At 48.6% G+C, this 19,675-nt stretch overlaps 1 protein-coding gene across 1 annotated transcript in view; it reads left to right on the forward strand.

Moving 5' to 3' along the window:
- LOC147668406 (E3 ubiquitin-protein ligase TRIM39-like) overlaps positions 1-19,675 on the forward strand; it is a 152,654-nt gene that overhangs the window by 46,540 nt on the left and 86,439 nt on the right. Inside the window, exon 2 of the mRNA XM_086948574.1 lies at positions 2,882-2,977. Coding sequence (XP_086804700.1) covers positions 2,882-2,977 — 96 coding nt within the window. The remainder of the gene's footprint in view (positions 1-2,881; positions 2,978-19,675) is intronic.

Raw genomic sequence — 19,675 nt, forward strand, 5'->3', positions numbered from 1 at the left:
CGTCCGGCAGGGCACAATAACCGGAGGCACCGCCACCAGTCCAAAGCTTGGCACAATGCACCTTCTGTGGAAGTTCGCCGGTCCCAGTGCATCTGTGAGGGGCCCCGATAGTGATGGGCTCTGGGGTGCTAGGGAGCGCACGGAGGGGCATGGCTGACAGTTCTGGCGCACTCAGCCGTCAAATTGCGCTAAGTGGCGTCTCACCTTAGAGGGGATGACACAACTCCTCCCACGGGTTTATATCCACGCCGCCATCTTGTCTCGGTGAAGGAGGTACGCTACATGTGCTCCAGGCCCCGGGTACCGGCGCCTGCTCTCTTCAATCCTCATACTTGCGGCCAGTGTACAGCGGGGGACACCCGCAGACTGCAGCGAGAACGTCCTCAAGCCACAGTGCAGGACTCTACCGCTTCCGATCACCTCCGCAGCAGGATGGCCGCCGGGCCCTTCCAGCGTGGCACGTCCTAGGCTCTGGAGACAGGAATCAAGCAGGCCCCCTGCACGAAAGGCACAGCGGAGATGCGAGGACTCGTCTCTGGTCCGGTCAGTGTCCAAATCTGCGAGAAGAGTCGTGCTTGTTGAAGCTGTGCAGGTGAGGCCCGGGTAACGGACAGGAGTGGTGGGTAGGCACGTCCGACTCTGCTGCCATCTTGGACACGCCCCCATCCATCTTTAATGTCAAGGTAGACCAATCAACGGTTGGATCATGCTTCTGGAGCCAAGGTAACCCTAAAATCACCCTATATTTGGGAGCTTGGATGATGTCAAATGTAATTAACTCACAGTGGTCGTCCTTATACCATACCTCGTGCTCCCTCATATTAAACCGAATGGGACCGGATTCTAAGAGTTTGCCATCCACCCCAAACACACCCTCAGGAGTTCTCTTCTCAATCAGTTCTACTCCCAGTCTGAGGGCTTCCTTTTCGTTCACGAAGCAGCCTGTGGCCCATGAATCCACCATGACTTGGATATGTTTTTTTTCTTGACCCACAACAAACTCCATGTTGATGAAGAAGTGTTCTGAACTATCGCTGGAATTGTTCTTCACTGAAGGGATTTCCCTAATGCCCAAGGATTCCCCTTCCATACTTCTCAAGCAAATCAGTTTTCGACTACTTGTCCGCTGCCACAGCGCCCATTTGTCCAAACTTGGGACGACTGTTTCTAGGCTTAACAGGGCACTCGCGGAGGTAATACCCTTTCTTACCGCAGTATAAACATAGTCCCTGTTTCCGCCGGTATTCCGGTTCATTGGGTGTGAGAGAAGCCCAGATTGCCCCTATCTCCATGGGTTCAGAAGGAGTCAATCCATGCTCGGCGGTCTTTGGCTGGTCAAAGCGCTGAGGTACTTGTTCCCTTCTTCTGGGGTCACCTTTACGTTCCTTCAAGCGATGATCCTGGCGCAATGTTAGTTTTATTAACCCCGGGCAGGTTTGTCGTTGAGAATCCACTTGCGCTAGAACATCTTTCAGGTCATCCCGAAGCCCTTGATAGAATATGCCACCAATCGTCGGAAGGAGTTGAGGTATACCAAAAGATCCTTGCTACCTTGCTTCAATTCAAGCAACTCCTTACCTGCAGATAAAGTTTCTGCCCTGCGGTCAAATGTCTTTTCGAACTCCTCCTTGAAGTGTCCCAATCATGGAGGAGGGGGTCGTCTCATCTGACTATAGGGACTGCCCACTGTGCAGCGTCCCCTGCTAAGTATGAGATCACGAAGGCTACTCGTGATTGGTTTGTTGAGAACATCCTGGGTTTGCAATTGAAATGAAGCATTACTTGGGTCAGGAACGCCTGTACCTTATGCATATCCCAATAATATCTTTCGGGAGGGGCCAATAGGATCTGCTTGAATGAGAGGGCTGTGTCGAGGGTGGGGGTGGGCGTTAAGACCGATAGGTTTACGTTGGAGACCCAGGTTTAAGTCTGTGGCTGTTCTGAGCTGGTGGCAAACAGGGAGAATTCAATCTTCATGGGGTTTATCTTTAATACATTAGTTGACATCCAATGAGATCAGGGCAGAGTATGAGGATGTCATTGGGTGAGGATATTTTGGGTAGAGTTGGGAATGATCTCTATATTGATGGATCTTGATGCTGCTGTCTGTAAGGATGGATCCGAGAGATCCCATGGAGAGGTTAAAGATGATGAGAGAAAGGATGGAGCTCTGAGGTACTCTGCTGTAGACGGGGCATTTCTGTAATCTTGTGGAACCTATTTGTAAGAACTGGTGACAGTTAGTGAGGTTGGATGTGAACCATTTCAAGACAGTGTCTTCGAAATCCATCGTGTTTTTTGTGCTTTGATCAGGGCCAGCTGGTCGCCTGTGTCGAAGGCTGCAGAGAGGTCCTGGGGGCCAGGGGTCGTTCTTGTTGTTGAGGAGGAGGGTGTTGTTGACTACTTGTAGTGTGGCTGTGTCTGGGCTCCATACATGGTTATTGCACTTACAAGACGTGTTTGCTTAGATATTTTCACTTGGTTGTGTGTTGTTCTGGAATGTTTGCTAATGTCTCTAGGACATAGTTTCTTCTTTAGTGTCAAGTCCATCTGTTTCCTTGCTTTAGGCATAAAGTGTGCACAATGTCAAGCAGCAGTAAGTGCCAGTGATGAAGCTTGTCTCCTTGGACCAGGGATTCTGCTGCTAGGTCCTTCTTGGCAATAACCGGACCCACAATGGAACACCATTGTCTGTGTCATTGTCTGTGATACTTGGGGCTGGTGCTCACAATCCTGATATGTGTGGCTGGTACATACAAAACTAATGTATGACTGGTACGTACAGTCTGGGCAAGTGTGGCAGGCACTGTAGTGACTTCTTTTGTAATTAAGACCACACTCTACAGATCTACACTTATTTCTTGCACTCTCATCCCTACAGGTGAAACTTCAAGAGTGGCTGCTCGTCCTGAAGAAAGAGGAGGGATATTTTCTGGAGTCTAAAGTCAAGGACGAGGAACAATATGAAACAATGAGGGTGAGTGGCTGCAGTGAGTGCTGTGTCTCTGTATATGTCTGTGCCCATGTCTTTGTGTGGCCTTTAGTTCAAGACACACAGAGGCTGATGAGTCCCCTACAGACTGGGTCATGGTCCTCACCAGATAAATATACTGACTGGAGTTACTGCACCTGGATATTGGGGCTGAAATCGGACAAAGGTGCGTCCTAAAAAACATAAAATCAAGTATTACTCTTCTGACCTTAAGGTAGTACTTGCATACTCACATGGTGTGTGTTAGAGTATGTGTGTAGAGGGGTGGCATTATCTGGCTGGGAGTACGTACCAGCGAGTGTGTGTGCATATGTGTGTGTGCGTGTTCACGCTTAGGTATACGTGTCTAAGTATGTGTTTATATATGGATGGCCCTGGAGTCATCTTTGGGAGTACATGCATGTCTGCTCGTCCCTATATCTCTCTGTTTTTGTGGGCATGGATTACTGCTTGTGTGTGTCTGCATATTCATATATAACATTTTGAGCCACAGAGTATTACACAAACATGTCCTTATATCTTTATGCATGCGTGTTTGAGGGTTGTGTATGCTTCAGTCTGGATTTATTGGCTGTAAGTTTGTACCTACATAAGTGGATGCCTGCCTGTGGGCTTGTATATCACAAGGTCTGGTGGCATTTGTGAGTGTGCAAATACATGTGTGCATCTGTGAGTTTGTGACATGTATGCATAAGTCTGGAGTCATACTTCCGTGAGATTTTATATGCATTTGTGTGTGAGTGTATATGTATGGATGTGTGTCTCTAGGAGTCTGTGCATGCATGGACTGAAGGTATCCATCTGTGAGTTTGTACAAGGTTTGTGTGTGAGTCTGCAAATCAATGTGTGTGTCTGTATGAGTGTGGACCTCTGTGGATGTGTGTATGTATGGATTTGAAGTTATCTATCCATCCATCAGACTGAGCAAGCATAGTTTAAGGTCCTTTAAACAAAGGTCTTAGCAATGTAATAATGCTACGGTATTGTATATACATCGTCGAACACAATAAATAATATACCTCCCTCTAGACCTCTATTTCTTTACCTTGTAGTATGAATCTTAATGGGTTATAACTACATTTTGTGAAACATCATGGATACATTATCATCTTATTCAAATATTGTATTTATTCATTTTAGTTGGTATTTGTATTCATTTACATTGATAGTATAAAAACAGGGAAAAATGTAATCTAAAAAGACATACATATTCATAAAAATCATTTTGTCACAAGTTTTACTTTTTTATACATTTTCTACATAGACCAACAATTTCATATCTTTATATACACACTAGCAGCCCGTCCCGACGTTGTCCGGGGTAGAAAATGTATGTGTGTAATGTTTGTAATGTTAAAGGATAATTTATTTTAAGATTTCACGGTATACAACATTTTTTGTTTCATTGGAATGTGGCCGTAGAATAAATTGATTTAGTACATTGCCGGGCCTAGAGAGTGCTACTTTTAATGATGTCTTGGCGTGAGTGTGCGTTTTTGAGTGCTGTTTTCAGTTGCAGCGCATTGTTATTATTTTAATTTCCTTGGTTGTGTGTTGGTTTTGATTGTAAGTAATTTGCTGTCATCAACTTACTTTTTTTTGAGTGGTGGTTTGAGTGCCTGCGTTTTTAGGTCTCGTGACCTATCAATGCGCATGCGCATTGATAGAGAAGCGAGACTATAGAGCTTTAAACAAACTTTAACTAACTGGCAATTTGGTGCTGTGCCCGTGCGCTTTTAGGTCAATGCGCAAGCGCATTGACCTAAAATGCGCGTGCACAGCCTCAAATTGCCAGCCATCTGTTGCCCAGCTTGGTGCCGCTCCACCCCCTGCCAGATCAAAGGCTTTAACGGCCGGCCGGCCGTGCTTTCAGTTTCACGGCCGGCCTGCCGTGTAAAGTGCACTTTTTATTTACGATGCCCACCATACAGCCTTCTTGAGCTGTTCTTTTGATGGATGAATGTGGTTGCTCTGATTTCAATTTTTAGTCACTGAACGTGCGCTGCAATGGATTTCTTTAGCTTAAAAGAATTGTTAAGTAAGTTATTGGTCTTTGCCAGTAATGCTCCGTTTCTTTTTGCACAATATATGCAGTTTGCAGATGCACAATTTTTTGGGCAATGTGTTTTCTTTTTCACCAGCTTTCTTATTTGTCTTTTCATGCTCTTTATTTAGTTGTGTTGGTGACTTTTTATTAATCGGCTGTAGAATGTGCTGTATTCACACAGCTAAGTGGATAGTCTTATTTATTTCTAAATGATCATGGCTGGTTAAGGTTGCGAGTCAGCGCAAAATAAATCATTATTTTATATTGTATAATCCGCACTTGATGCATGCGGGTTCAATGTAATCCAACATCACATCTACTACCACATCCACACCCACCACCACATCCACCACCACATCCAACACATCCACTGCATCCACCATCACCACTGCATCCACCACCACCACCACCGCATCCGCCACCACCACATCCACCACCGCATCCACCACCACCACCACTTACACCACCACATCCACCACCACATCCACCAACACTTTAACCACACCCACCACCACTACATCCACCACACCCACCACCACTACATCCACCACCCCATTCACCACCACAACCACCACCACAACCACCACCCCATCCACCACCACTGCATCCACCATCAACACTGCATCCACCACCACCACATCCACCGCATCCACCACCACATCTACCATCACCACCACATCCACCACCACATCCACCATCACATCCACTATCACCTCCACATCCACCATGACATCCACCGCCACATCCACCACCACATCCACCACATACACCGCATCCACCACCACCACATCCACCACATCCACATCCACCACCACCACATCCACCACCACATCCACCACCACATCCACCACCACATCCACCACCACACCCACCACCACCACATCCACCACCACATCCAACACCACATCCACCACCACCACCGCATCCATCACCACCACCACATCCAACACCTCATCCACCACCACATCCACCACACCCACCACCACTACATCCACCACACCCACCACCACTACATCCACCACACCCACCACCACTACATCCACCACACCCACCACCACTACATCCACCACCCCATCCACCACCACCACCCCATCCACCACCACCACTGCATCCACCACCACCACTGCATCCACCACCACCACCGCATCCACCACCACCACATCCACTGCATCCACCACCACCATCCCCACCATCACCTCCACATCCACCATGACATCGACCACCACATCCACCATCACCTCCACATCCACCATGACATCCACCACCACATCCACCACATCCACCGCCACCACATCCACCACCACCACCACATCCACCACCACATCCACCACCACTTTCACCACATCCACCACCACCACATCCACCACCACATCTAACACGTCCACCACCACTTCCACCACCACCACATCCTCCACTGCATCCACCACCACCAAATCCACCACCACATCCACCACCACATCCACCACCACATCCACCACCACCACATCCACCACCACATCCACCACCACATCCACCAACACTTTAACCACACCCACCACCACCACATCCACCACACCCACCACCACTACATCCACCACCCCATCCACCACCACCACCACCCCATCCACCACCACTGCATCCACCATCACCACCGCATCCACCACCACCACATCCACCACATCCACCACCACATCCACCACCACATCCACCATCACCTGCACATCCACCATGACATCCACCGCATCCACCTCCACCGCATCCACCACCACCGCATCCAGCACCACCGCATCCAGCACCACCGCATCCACCACCACAGCATCCACCACCACAGCATCCACCACCACCACATCCACCACCACCACATCCACCACCACCACATCCACCATCACCACCACCTCCACATCCACCATGACATCCACCTCCACATCCACCACCACATCCGCATACACCGCATCCACCACCACCGCATCCAGCACCACCGCATCCAGCACCACCGCATCCACCACCACAGCATCCACCACCACAGCATCCACCACCACCACATCCACCACCACCACATCCACCATCACCACCACCTCCACATCCACCATGACATCCACCTCCACATCCACCACCACATCCGCATACACCGCATCCACCACCACCACATCCACATCCACCTCATCCACCACCACATCCACCACACCCACCACCACTACATCCACCACACCCACCACCACTACATCCACCACACCCACCACCACTACATCCACCACCCCATCCACCACCACCACCCCATCCACCACCACCACCGCATCCACCACCACCACTGCATCCACCACCACCACCGCATCCACCACCACCACATCCACTGCATCCACCACCACCATCCCCACCATCACCTCCACATCCACAATGACATCGACCACCACATCCACCATCACCTTCACATCCACCATGACATCCACCACCACATCCACCACCACATCCACCACATCCACCGCCACCACATCCACCACCACCACCACATCCACCACCACATCCACCACCACTTTCACCACATCCACCACCACCACATCCACCACCACATCTAACATGTCCACCACCACTTCCACCACCACCACATCCTCCACTGCATCCACCACCACCAAATCCACCACCACCACCACCACCACCACCACCACATCCACCACCACATCCACCACCACCACATCCACCACCACATCCACCACCACATCCACCAACACTTTAACCACACCCACCACCACTACATCCACCACTCCATCCACCACCAGCACCACCCCATCCACCACCACTGCATCCACCATCACCACCGCATCCACCACCACCACATCCACCACATCCACCACCACATCCACCACCACATCCACCATCACCTGCACATCCACCATGACATCCAATGCCACATCCACCACCACATCCACATCCACCGCATCCACCACCACCGCATCCACCACCACCGCATCCAGCACCACCGCATCCAGCACCACCGCATCCAGCACCACCGCATCCACCACCACAGCATCCACCACCACAGCATCCACCACCACCACATCCACCACCACCACATCCACCATCACCACCACCTCCACATCCACCATGACATCCACCTCCACATCCACTACCACATCCGCATACACCGCATCCACCACCACCACATCCACCACATCCACATCCACCACATCCACCACCACATCCACCACCACCACATCCACCACCACATCCACCACCACATCCACCACCACATCCAACACTTCCACCACCACCGCATCCACCACCGCATCCACCACCACCACATCCACCACCACATCCACATCCACCACCACATCCACCACATCCACCACCACATCCACCACCACTTCCACCACCACCGCATTCACCACCTCTGCATCCACCAGCACCACGCATCCACCAACACCACATCCACTGCATCCACCACCACCACCCCCACCACCACATCCACCATCACCTCCACATCCACCATGACATCCACCGCCACATCCACCACCACATCCACCACATCCACATCCTCCACCACATCCACCGCATCCACCACCACCACATCCACAGCCACCACCACATCCACCACCACCACATCCACCACCACATCTAACATGTCCACCACCACTTCCACCACCACCACATCCACCCCCGCATCCACCACCACCACATCCACCACCGCATCCACCAACACCACATCCACCACCGCCACCACATCCACCACCGCATCCACCACCACCACATACACCACCACACACACCACCACATCCACCAACACTTTAACCACACCCACCATCACCACATCCACCACACCCACCACCACTACATCCACCACCCCATCCACCACCACCCCATCCACCACCACTGCATCCACCATCACCACTGCATCCACCACCACCACATCCACCACATCCACCACAACATCCACCATCACCTGCACATCTACCATGACATCCACCGCCACATCCACCATCACATCCACCACATCCACATCATCCACCACCACCGCATCCACCACCACCGCTTCCACCACCACCACCACCACATCCACCGCATCCACCACCACATCCACCATCACCACCACCTCCACATCCACCATGACATCCACCTCCACATCCACCACCACATCCACATACACCGCATCCACATCCACCACATCCACATCCACCGCATCCACCACCACCACATCCACCACCACATCCACCACCACATCCAACACTTTCACCACCACCACATCCAACACTTCCACCACCACCACACCCACCACCACATCCACCACCACATCCACCACCACATCCACCACCACATCCAACACATCCACCACCACATCCACCACCACATCCAACACATCCACCACCACTTCCACCACCACCGCATCCACCACCACCACCACCGCATCCACCACCACATCCACACCCACCACATCCACCACCACATCCACCACCACATCCACCACCACTTCCACCACCACCACCATTTCCACCACCACATCCACCACCGCATCCACCAACACCACATCCACCACCACCACATCCACCAACACTTTAACCACACCCACCACCACTACATCCACCACCCCATCCACCACCACCACCACCCCATCCACCACCACCACCACCGCATCCACCACCGCATCCACCACCACCACATCCACCGCCACATCCACCATCCCCACCACATCCTCCACCACATCCACCACCACTTCCACCACCACCACATCCACCACCACCACCGCATCCACCAACACCACATCCACCACCACATCCACCGCCGCATCCACCACCACCACATACACCACCACATCCACCACCACATCCACCACCACTTTCACCACACCCACCACCACCACACCCACCACCACTACATACACCACCCCATCCACCACCACCACCCCATCCACCACCACCACATCCACCACCACCACTGCATCCACCACCACCACCGCATCCACCACCACCACCACATCCACTGCATCCACCGTCACCACATCCACCATCACCTCCACAACCACATCCACCATCACCTCCACATCCACCATGACATCCACCGCCGCATCCACCACCACATCCATCACATCCACCACATCCACCACCACATCCACCACCACTTTCAACACATCCACCACCACCACATTCACCACCACATCTAACACCACTTCCACCACCACTACATCCACCACCGCATCCACCACCACCGCATCCACCACCACCACATCCACCAACTCTTTAACCACACCCACCACCACTACATCCACCACCCCATCCACCACCACCACCACCCCATCCACCACCACTGAATCCACCACCACCACATCCACCGCATCCACCACCACCACCACATCCACCACCACTTTCAACACATCCACCACCACCACATTCACCACCACATCTAACACCACTTCCACCACCACTACATCCACCACCGCATCCACCACCACCGCATCCACCACCACCACATCCACCAACACTTTAACCACACCCACCACCACTACATCCACCACCCCATCCACCACCACCACCACCCCATCCACCACCACTGAATCCACCACCACCACATCCACCGCATCCACCACCACATCCACCATCACCACCACATCCTCCACCACATCCACCACCACATCCACCACCACATCCACCACCACATCCACCACCACATCCACCACCACATCCAGCATCACCTCCACATTCACCATGACATCCACCACCACATCCACCGCATCCACCACCACCACTTCCACCACCACCACATCCACCACCACTTTCACCACATCCACCACCACCACATCCAACACATCCACCACCACTTCCACCACCACCGCATCCACCACCACCGCATCCACCACCACATCCACCACCACCACCGCATCCACCAACACCACATCCACCACCACACCCAACACATCCACCACCACATCCACCACATCCACCACCACTTCCACCACCACCGCATCCACCACCACATCCACCACCACCACCGCATCCACCACCACCTCATCCACCACCACCGCATCCACCACCACCGCATCCACCACCACCGCATCCACCAACACCACATCCACCAACACCACATCCACCACATCCACCACCGCATCCACCACCACATCCACCACCACCATATTCCCTAGATCCACCACCACCACATCTATGTGTGTGTGTGTGTGTGTGGGTGTGTGTGTGTGTGTGTGTGTGTGTGTGTGTGTGTGTGTGTGTGTTTAGGTGCAAAAGCAATGTTCTTGGATTTTCATCACAATAAAATACACTGAACATAATCTTCACAAAAGTTATTTACAAACGTTTAAGATATTGCCATTATAAATTACAATAACTTTTATTTAAGTATTAATTATTTACAAAATTAAAAGCCATTGTAATTTGTAATATCAATACATCTAAGTCACGTAAATACAACACACATTGCATTACAAATGCTATAGGTGCCACATTTGCGAAAGTTAAAACTATTGACATTGTAACTGACAAAGCTATTCATTTTGCTATTTTCAAAACCAACACATAAATAAAAAAAGTGTCATTTACAATACCAATCGCTCAAACTTTCCTAATACGAGACCTATTGCATTTCCAATGCTTGTTTTCTATATTGAACTTTTTTGTTTTGTGTCCTGGTGAGTGTTAATGATTATTTTGAATGAATTTGCGTTTGATAGGGGTGTTTCCAGTGCCTGTGCGTTGTCGTTCTATTTATGTTCATCGTTGTGCTTGTTGTCCGTCTATGTAGTTGTTTGTTTGGGTGTGCGTGATCGTTTATTTAGTGGTTTGAGTGCCTGCGCGTTTTTTAGTCCTTTTCTTGTGTGTGCTTGATGCTTTCACATACTAGTGTGGCGTGAATGTGCGTTATCTTTACTTCCTTCGTTGTCTTTGCGTGCAGATTTGGAATGTTTTACCGGTGCAAATGTGCGTGCGTGAAGATTCTGAATATTTGTCCTGCCTAAATGTGTGTTTGCGAGTGCTTGTTTGAGTGTTAGCGATGTCCCCTTTTTTTCTCCGTAGTCTGCCTGGCTTTGTGTAGCCGTGTGATGGAGCCGTTTAGAGTATTTCCGTAAGTGCCCAAAGCAAGTTAAAGTGTAACGTCAATGCGGCTCGTCAATGTCCCCGGAAGCCGCCTGTTTTTTTTTTGTTTACTTCCTTTCCTCTGACAACGTTGACGCGTCCAATCATGACAAAGGTATGTTGGCGTGTGCTTGCTGTCGGTAGCCGCACCCCTTTGTATGCAAATTAATATTGTGGATTTGCACGGCCACGATACAGCCACATTGACGTGGCCATTTACTACACCATAACGCGGGGCTGCGGGCATTTACTATAGAATACGGCCATATTTTGAAAGCTGCACATGAAGCTGCGGCGCTTTTGTTTGTAGTACGGGCCCATTTACACGGCCAACATCCACAACGCCTCGCTGCGGTCAAGCGAGGCCACGCCCCACAACCACGCCCACGATACGCCCACATTTACGTGACCATTTACCACACCATAACGCGTCGCTGCGGGCATTTACTATAGCATACGGCCTTATTTTGTTTGTAGTACGCGCCCATTTACACGGCCATATATGATTGACGGCCACGATACGCCGACATCCATAACGAACGCCTCGCTGCGGTCAAGCGACGCCACGCCTCACAACCACGCCCACGACACGCCCACTGGAGTAAAGGTGGCTAACTTTGAGGTTGATGAGACGCCACACGCCACGCCCCCGTGCCCCACGATCACGCCCACGACACGCCCACTGGAATTTAACACACCCACGCCAAACACCCACAAGGGACTACTTTACACCCTATGTTCTTTGACCTTTGTAATGTATATGTGTGATCCAGCTCCCCGGGGCACCCGACCCCTAGCCGACCCCTCACCTTTGTTACCATCTCACCCCGCATCATGCCCGCGTAGACGAAAAGGGTCCACAACAACTGCGTCCATGACGACAGAAATCCCGCCCCTCTCTCCCCTGCAGGATCCAATCCAGTGGAACGGGGAACCGGAAGGACTTTCCTACGACCCCGGAAGTCCCGCCTCCTTACAGCCAGCCGGAGATAGAAAAGACGGAAGGAGAGAGACTGGCGGGGTCGAAGGATCGTGGCAGGAGCTTTCGGCTGGAGCGGTGACGGACGGAGAAGACGGGAACGGCGATAGCGAGGAGTGGACCGAAGAGTGGTGGAGTCCCACGGAGGTGGCTGAAGAGCGGCCGTAACTCGGACGAGAGTTACGGCGGAGCGCGTGTTCTCCGACCACCCAGAGACGGCTACACGCAAGACCAGGACGCCCCTCTGCCCCTCGGAAGATTTGGAAGAAGAGAGAAGAAGATACGCCGCCGACCCCAACACTGGACCCGACCCCTTCCTTGGTCACCACCGCCCACTGTGTATAGACTTAATAAAACACTATCGCTCACTATATCCGGCCTCCTCGCCTGATTTTCCAGTCCGCTGTCCGCCCACGATCACAATATGGTGGCCAGATGTATAGCCTATGTCCATCTGCTTAAACTACCCTTTCCAATGGTGTATTGGGTGTTGTGATTGGTGCTGTAGTTCTTCAGTTTACCTGCCTCAAAGGTTTCCAGTTCTCTCTTTGTAATAGTAGTATAGATTCAATCTAGTGCTCTTCACTGGACCCCTATAATAATATCATACACTAATTACGTAAACAGAATCACATTCACACTCCATCACACCTGAATGAATGAATGAATGAAGCAGAATTTATAACTGCGCAACTTAGCCCAGTGGGCGTCAAGGCGCCTATCTCAATATAAAGCTGAAAACACCATGTGGACAGAGACTTACTGATAGGCTTTAATGAAGCACCAGGTTTTTAGCGCCTTCCTGAAAAGATCCAATGAGGGCTGTGATTTAATCTCTAGGGGGAGTGTGTTCCATACTTGGGGTGCTAAAATGGAAAAGGCCTTGCTCCCCCATCTGACCTTCCTAGAGCGCAGGACTACCAGTTGGTTCATCTCTAGAGAGCGTAAACATCTGCTAGGAACATACCGCGTGAGCAAGGATCCAAGAGCGTCGGTAGGGCCAGCCATAGCGTCGGTAGGGCCAGCCATATTACACCTATCAAACTATCAAACAACCCCAAAAGCACATACACATCCTGGTCAGAAGGGGATATAGATAGTGTGAATCTCCATGACATTGTTGTGGGTTGGGTGCATACAGTAAGGTCGACGTGCGTTTCGGTGGAATATGTCTGATGTTAACCACCTTCTGCAGGACCTTCTTTAAATCATATATCTTTCACCTAGTGGTAGGAGTACAGATAATAATGATGCAAGAAAAATTCTCTAATGGTTGCCACCTTCAAATTGACAAACTATTGGTAAGTCTGCTGGGTCAGTTCTAGATGACTCCTATTATAAATGTAAAAGCCTGCCCCTAGGGAATGATAGGATAGATGCAACTAACACATTCTCCTATTTGGGTGTCCTACCTGATCATTCTGGTTCATGGAACCCGGCGGTTAAGAAGAACTCTTCTCGTCAAAAGGCAAATCGGGACAATATTGATGAATATTTCTAATAAATTGGGTAAAAGGCCCCCGGGGATACTTCTTAAAATTTACCAAGCTAAATGCTTGAGTATAGCTATGACGGGGCAGGAGTCTGGGGATACCAGGATGTAGCCATAATACAAAAAGAGGAAAATACTTTTTTAAGATTGATATTAGCAGTACCGCAGAGCTCTTCCATTTATAATTGCCACAATGAGCTGGGGATTCCTTATATCTCTGATTTGATCAAGATGCAGCCTCTGTTACTATGGCATAGAGTTTGGACGTCTAATAGTACAGAGTTAAACAGAGATATTATTGGAGACGCCATGAGTCTATTCCACTTGGCTGAATTATATCAGAAGATTTTTAAATGACTTGGGTAAACCTGATTTCTATAGTAACCCCTAAACATTGAGTACGATTTCTAGGAAGGATTTTAAAGTTTTTTGTCAGTCTCACGGTTTCAGAAATGAAGAAAAGTACTGTTATCCCAACCCTGTTAATTCTTGTATCCCCCACTATTCAACCATATCTGGACTGGTGTATAGGAGGATATGACAGGTATGTTCTTACAAGACTCGTATTTGATAGTTTCCATCGATTAGTCAGCTTCCCTACATCCCGCCTTTCTATATTTACAAGTGCTGGAAAATGTTTATTGTGTGGGTGTTACAACCGGATTCCTGAAGTCCATATTGAAAAAAAGGAAAAGTATAATATGGAAAACCCACCATGAGGCTCAATAACGTATAGAACTCTTGTCATAAAAGTCAAAGAATTAACTGAAGAGGAGACTGTAAGATTCAAGTGGTATGTAAAGATGTAATTACTGTGTGTATTTTTTAAACTACCTTCTGTAAGTTTTTAACATGCTTCTTTTATGATTTTTAATATAAAAAAAACAAATAAAGTGTATTTGATTTGATTTGACTCATATTGAATTAGGGTTTGTGTAAAGATGTTATCTTTAGTTAATGTCCCGCATGCCAGCCCGCACGGGACATCTCTTTGGATTCCATGTTCTGGCGTAGAATGTATACCTTTGGCATGTCAGCAGTTGCTGCCGGGAGACCTATACACCAGGACTAATAAAGAAGAGCTCCTCATCTTACCGCTTTGTGTCTTCTTTTCATTGGCGACGAGGACCCGCCTGGTGCTGCTGGTTGTCCCGAATGTTGCTGGACGTCTGGAAGCTTCTGTCTCGATGAGGCAACTGCAATATATGTTGATCGCGTTTCCTGACTGCCTGCTTTACACGCGAGTCCTCCTGTCTTCGTGTTTGCTTTTCTGTATCTGCTCCCCGTGAGTGCCTTCCTGAGGATTATTTCATTTTGTTCGATTTTTGCTGTTTGGTGGTTTCTGCACATCTTTCCGTGCGATCTTGCACGCGCCAGCTCACACTGCTTCCCAGCTCTACGCTGCATCAGCGTGTGTCAACGTCACGTCAGTGTGCGTTCCAGCTTGCATTTCAACTCTCATTCTGACGGTTACCATGGTGCCATTCTAAACTCCTTCTGAAGCGCATTACTTCATTGTTTTCTGCCGCATTCATCATGTGTATGTTGTTGTTCTAATTTTACACGCATTATGTGGTCTTTGTGACGATTTTCAGAACTGAAACCTATATTTTCTTGTAATACAGCTGACTCGTGATTTAAACCTTGCATTTTTGTTTAATCTTCACTTTGTTGGCTGGGGCAGCAACTCACCCACGCAAATGGAGAAAGTGGCCACTCCACCTCTTTTTAACAGTCTTACAGTCTCTTGGTCCGCCTCTTATGATTTGGAAACAGTGGAAAGCAACTATTGAAGCCTACATTGATGCTAATGATGGTGATACCTTCACCTCTTAAAAAAAAGAGAGCGCTGCTTGTTTATAATTTAGTAGCTGAAGGCAGATCTATTCTAGAGACTCTACCCCTAGAGGAAGCAAGAGTATCCAATGGTTCTCGTGAAGAGGGTGACTCATTGGTGATTGACGAATATGCTTCTCTCATAAAAACGTTGGATAAAAGGTTCAATCCAAAGCGCAATATTGTTCTGGAACGTCACACATTTTTGCAACGTGCACAGATGCCTGGAGAGTCGATCGAGGATTTTGTTGCTGCCTTAAGGATCTTGGCTGTGAATTGCAACTATAGGGAGTTTAGGGATGAAATGATTTGAGATCAATTAATTGAACGCACATGTGACAAGAAAGTGCGTGAGAAACTTTTGTCCTCAGATGACCCTGATTTGGAGACTGCGTTGACTCTTGCCAAATCTGTTGAACATTCCCAGTTTTGCGTGAAGGAACTAAGTACACCTACCACTCCTACACCTGCGTCATCTGAGGTTAATTTAGTAACGTCCAAGGTTCCTCCAAAAACTAATAAAGCTACTGTTCCGGTATCTTCCAGAACTCCCAACACTACCTTACTGGGAGCGTTTGTTAACAAACCCAGGAATGATGCTCAAGCCTTGTCATGTCATCGCTGTGGTAGCAGGTTGCATCTGGGAAATTTCAAGTTTTGCTTTGCTATAAATCAGTCTTCTTTTAAATGTGGAAGGAAGGGTCATCTTGCACGCATGTGTAAAATTGCTTTTTCCCAAAGGGCACCGTCACAAAGTGTGAAGAATATAGAGTGTGAGAATACCAATAGTGATGATGATAATTGCTATGAATTAATAATGTGATCGGCTTCCCCCATGGAAGCGGAATGTATTGTAGAGATTGCATCTCTTAATGAATCTCAGAGGAGGAAATCCCCTACTTGTGTTATAAACTTGAACGACAAATCGGTCAAATTCCTTGCGGATTCTGGTTCCCCATTCACCTTGATCAATGTTAGGGATTTTGAAGGTTTGGGTGAGATCTTTTTGGCGTCATCATCAATTAAGATGTTTGCATATGGTGGGAAAAGGGTTTAAGTCTTGGGAAAGTTTAAAAACAAACTAGAATTTAAGGGCGAGTGCACGTCATGTGTAATTTACGTTATCAAAGATGGTGCTAATTTGTTGGGATGGCATGAACAAGGTGAGCTAAATATCATCCTTGACCCCAATCATCCCGACATGGTTTTGTCTAGGAATGAAGCCAAACAATATTCCGCTTCACTTGCACAACCTGAGTCAGTGCTTGTTGTGACCACATTGAGTGAAAATGAGTGGGTTTGTGCTCATCCGGAGGTGTTTAGCGATAATCTTGGTAAGCTTAAGGGTTTCCAACATCTCATAGTTTTAAAAGAAGAAGCAAAACCTATTACAAACAAAGTTCGCAAAGTACCTTTGAGTATGCGTTGTGAGTTGAAAAGTGATTTAGAAAGTTTGTGTTCCTTGGGTGTCATCGAACCAATTGAAGGGTCAGAGTGGTTAAGCCCCATTGTTTTGGCACGGACGGCTGATAAATCTCTTAGGATGTGTGTTGATTTACGCGATTTAAATTCATGTATTTTGATAGATCGCCAACCACTTCCTAACATTAATGAGATGTTGTCTACCTTGGAAGGTGCCAAATATTTTACCACTCTGGACATATTCTCTGCTTACCATCAGATTGAATTAAGCAAGGATTCCAGACATATCACTTCATTCGTGACTCCCGAAGGGGCGTTCCTATATCTCAGGATGCCATTCGGTTTGGCGTCTGCTTCTGCAGTGTTCCAACGCCTTATGGGTAATCTCTTCAAGGACTCTGCAGGGGTAGTCTTCTTTCAGGATGATATTCTCATACATGGTAAGACCATGCAAGAACACAACGATAGAGTGAGGAAAGTTTTAGATATTGTAAAGTTGTATGGGTTGACTTTAAGGAAGGACAAATGCATGTTTTTCAGAGATGGTGTGGATTATCTAGGTCACCATATTTCAGCCAAAGGTGTAGAACCTAAAATGAAACTTTTAGAGGCTATCTGTAATGCACCTGAACCGCAAAATAAAGATCAACTACGTTCGTTTCTAGGACTAGTTGAATACTATGCAAAATTTGTCCCAAATGTTGCTGACAAGACCGTTTGTTTACGCAATCTCTTAAAGAAAAATGCTAGGTATGACTGGTCTGAACAGTGCGCAAATGATTTTAACCTGTTGAAAACTGTGATTGTGCAGGCACGCCCTCTCAAATTGTTTGATTTGAATGATCAGTGCATTGTGGTTACAGATGCCAGTAATGTTGGACTGGGAGCTGTCCTTATGCAAAAGAGAGCTGACAATAGAGAAGAAGTAATTGCTTTTGCCTCCAGAACCCTGAGAGGTGCTGAGGGTACTTATTCCACAATCGAGAAAGAGGCGTTGGCTTTATGGTGGGGTGTACAACATTTCCCCCCCGGGAAGGTGATGCATGCCAACATAGCAGACAACAATTTCGACGGCTGGATCACCTCTACACTTGATATGGTTCTTCCTGTTCAAAACAATAATCTTACAAAAAAACCAAAAGCTGCTCCATGGTATACCCCCGCACTTAAGAGTATGAAATTAGCCTGTCGTAAGCAGGAGAGAGCCTGGAGACAGGACTATTCCCAAACTAAGAAGGATGAATATAGAGCCAATATTAGGCTCTACAAACAGGAGATAAAACTAGCACAAACCTCCTTCTACGACAGCAGAATTCAAGCAGCCGCCAATGCCCCTAGGGAAATTTTTAAAATTGTGAAATCCCTCGTTTCCCCCCCAGCCGAATGCCCCGATCCTGAGGGTGCTCAAAACCGATGCAACGATTTGGCTAACTTTTTCTCTCAAAAGATTCTTACAATTTACTCCTCATTTGAGGACACAAATAACGAGCTGGAACCCTGCACCCCCCCAACCTTCGATGCCTTAGCTTCTTGTAGGCTAGACACAATCCCACCCTTGGATGCTTCGGCACTAGATAAACTGACTGCTAAAGTCACCTCTGGATCTCCCAATGATCCAGCACCCCCACACACTCTCAAACTGGCGATGGATATGATCCGCCCCATCATATTGGATGTTCTTAACGCCTCCATTTCCTCCAAATCCGTTCCCCCGCCATGGAAGTGCGCAATGGTAAGAGCGCTGCTGAAAAAGCCCAATCTTGACCAAAGTAACATGGCAAACTATCGCCCCATCTCCCTGCTCCCCTGGTTGAGCAAACTGCTTGAGAGGCACGTAAACAACACCCTAACGAACTAT

This window comes from Lissotriton vulgaris, unplaced genomic scaffold, assembly GCF_964263255.1.
Source record: "Lissotriton vulgaris unplaced genomic scaffold, aLisVul1.2 SCAFFOLD_815, whole genome shotgun sequence".
NCBI classification, from domain to species: domain Eukaryota; kingdom Metazoa; phylum Chordata; class Amphibia; order Caudata; family Salamandridae; genus Lissotriton; species Lissotriton vulgaris.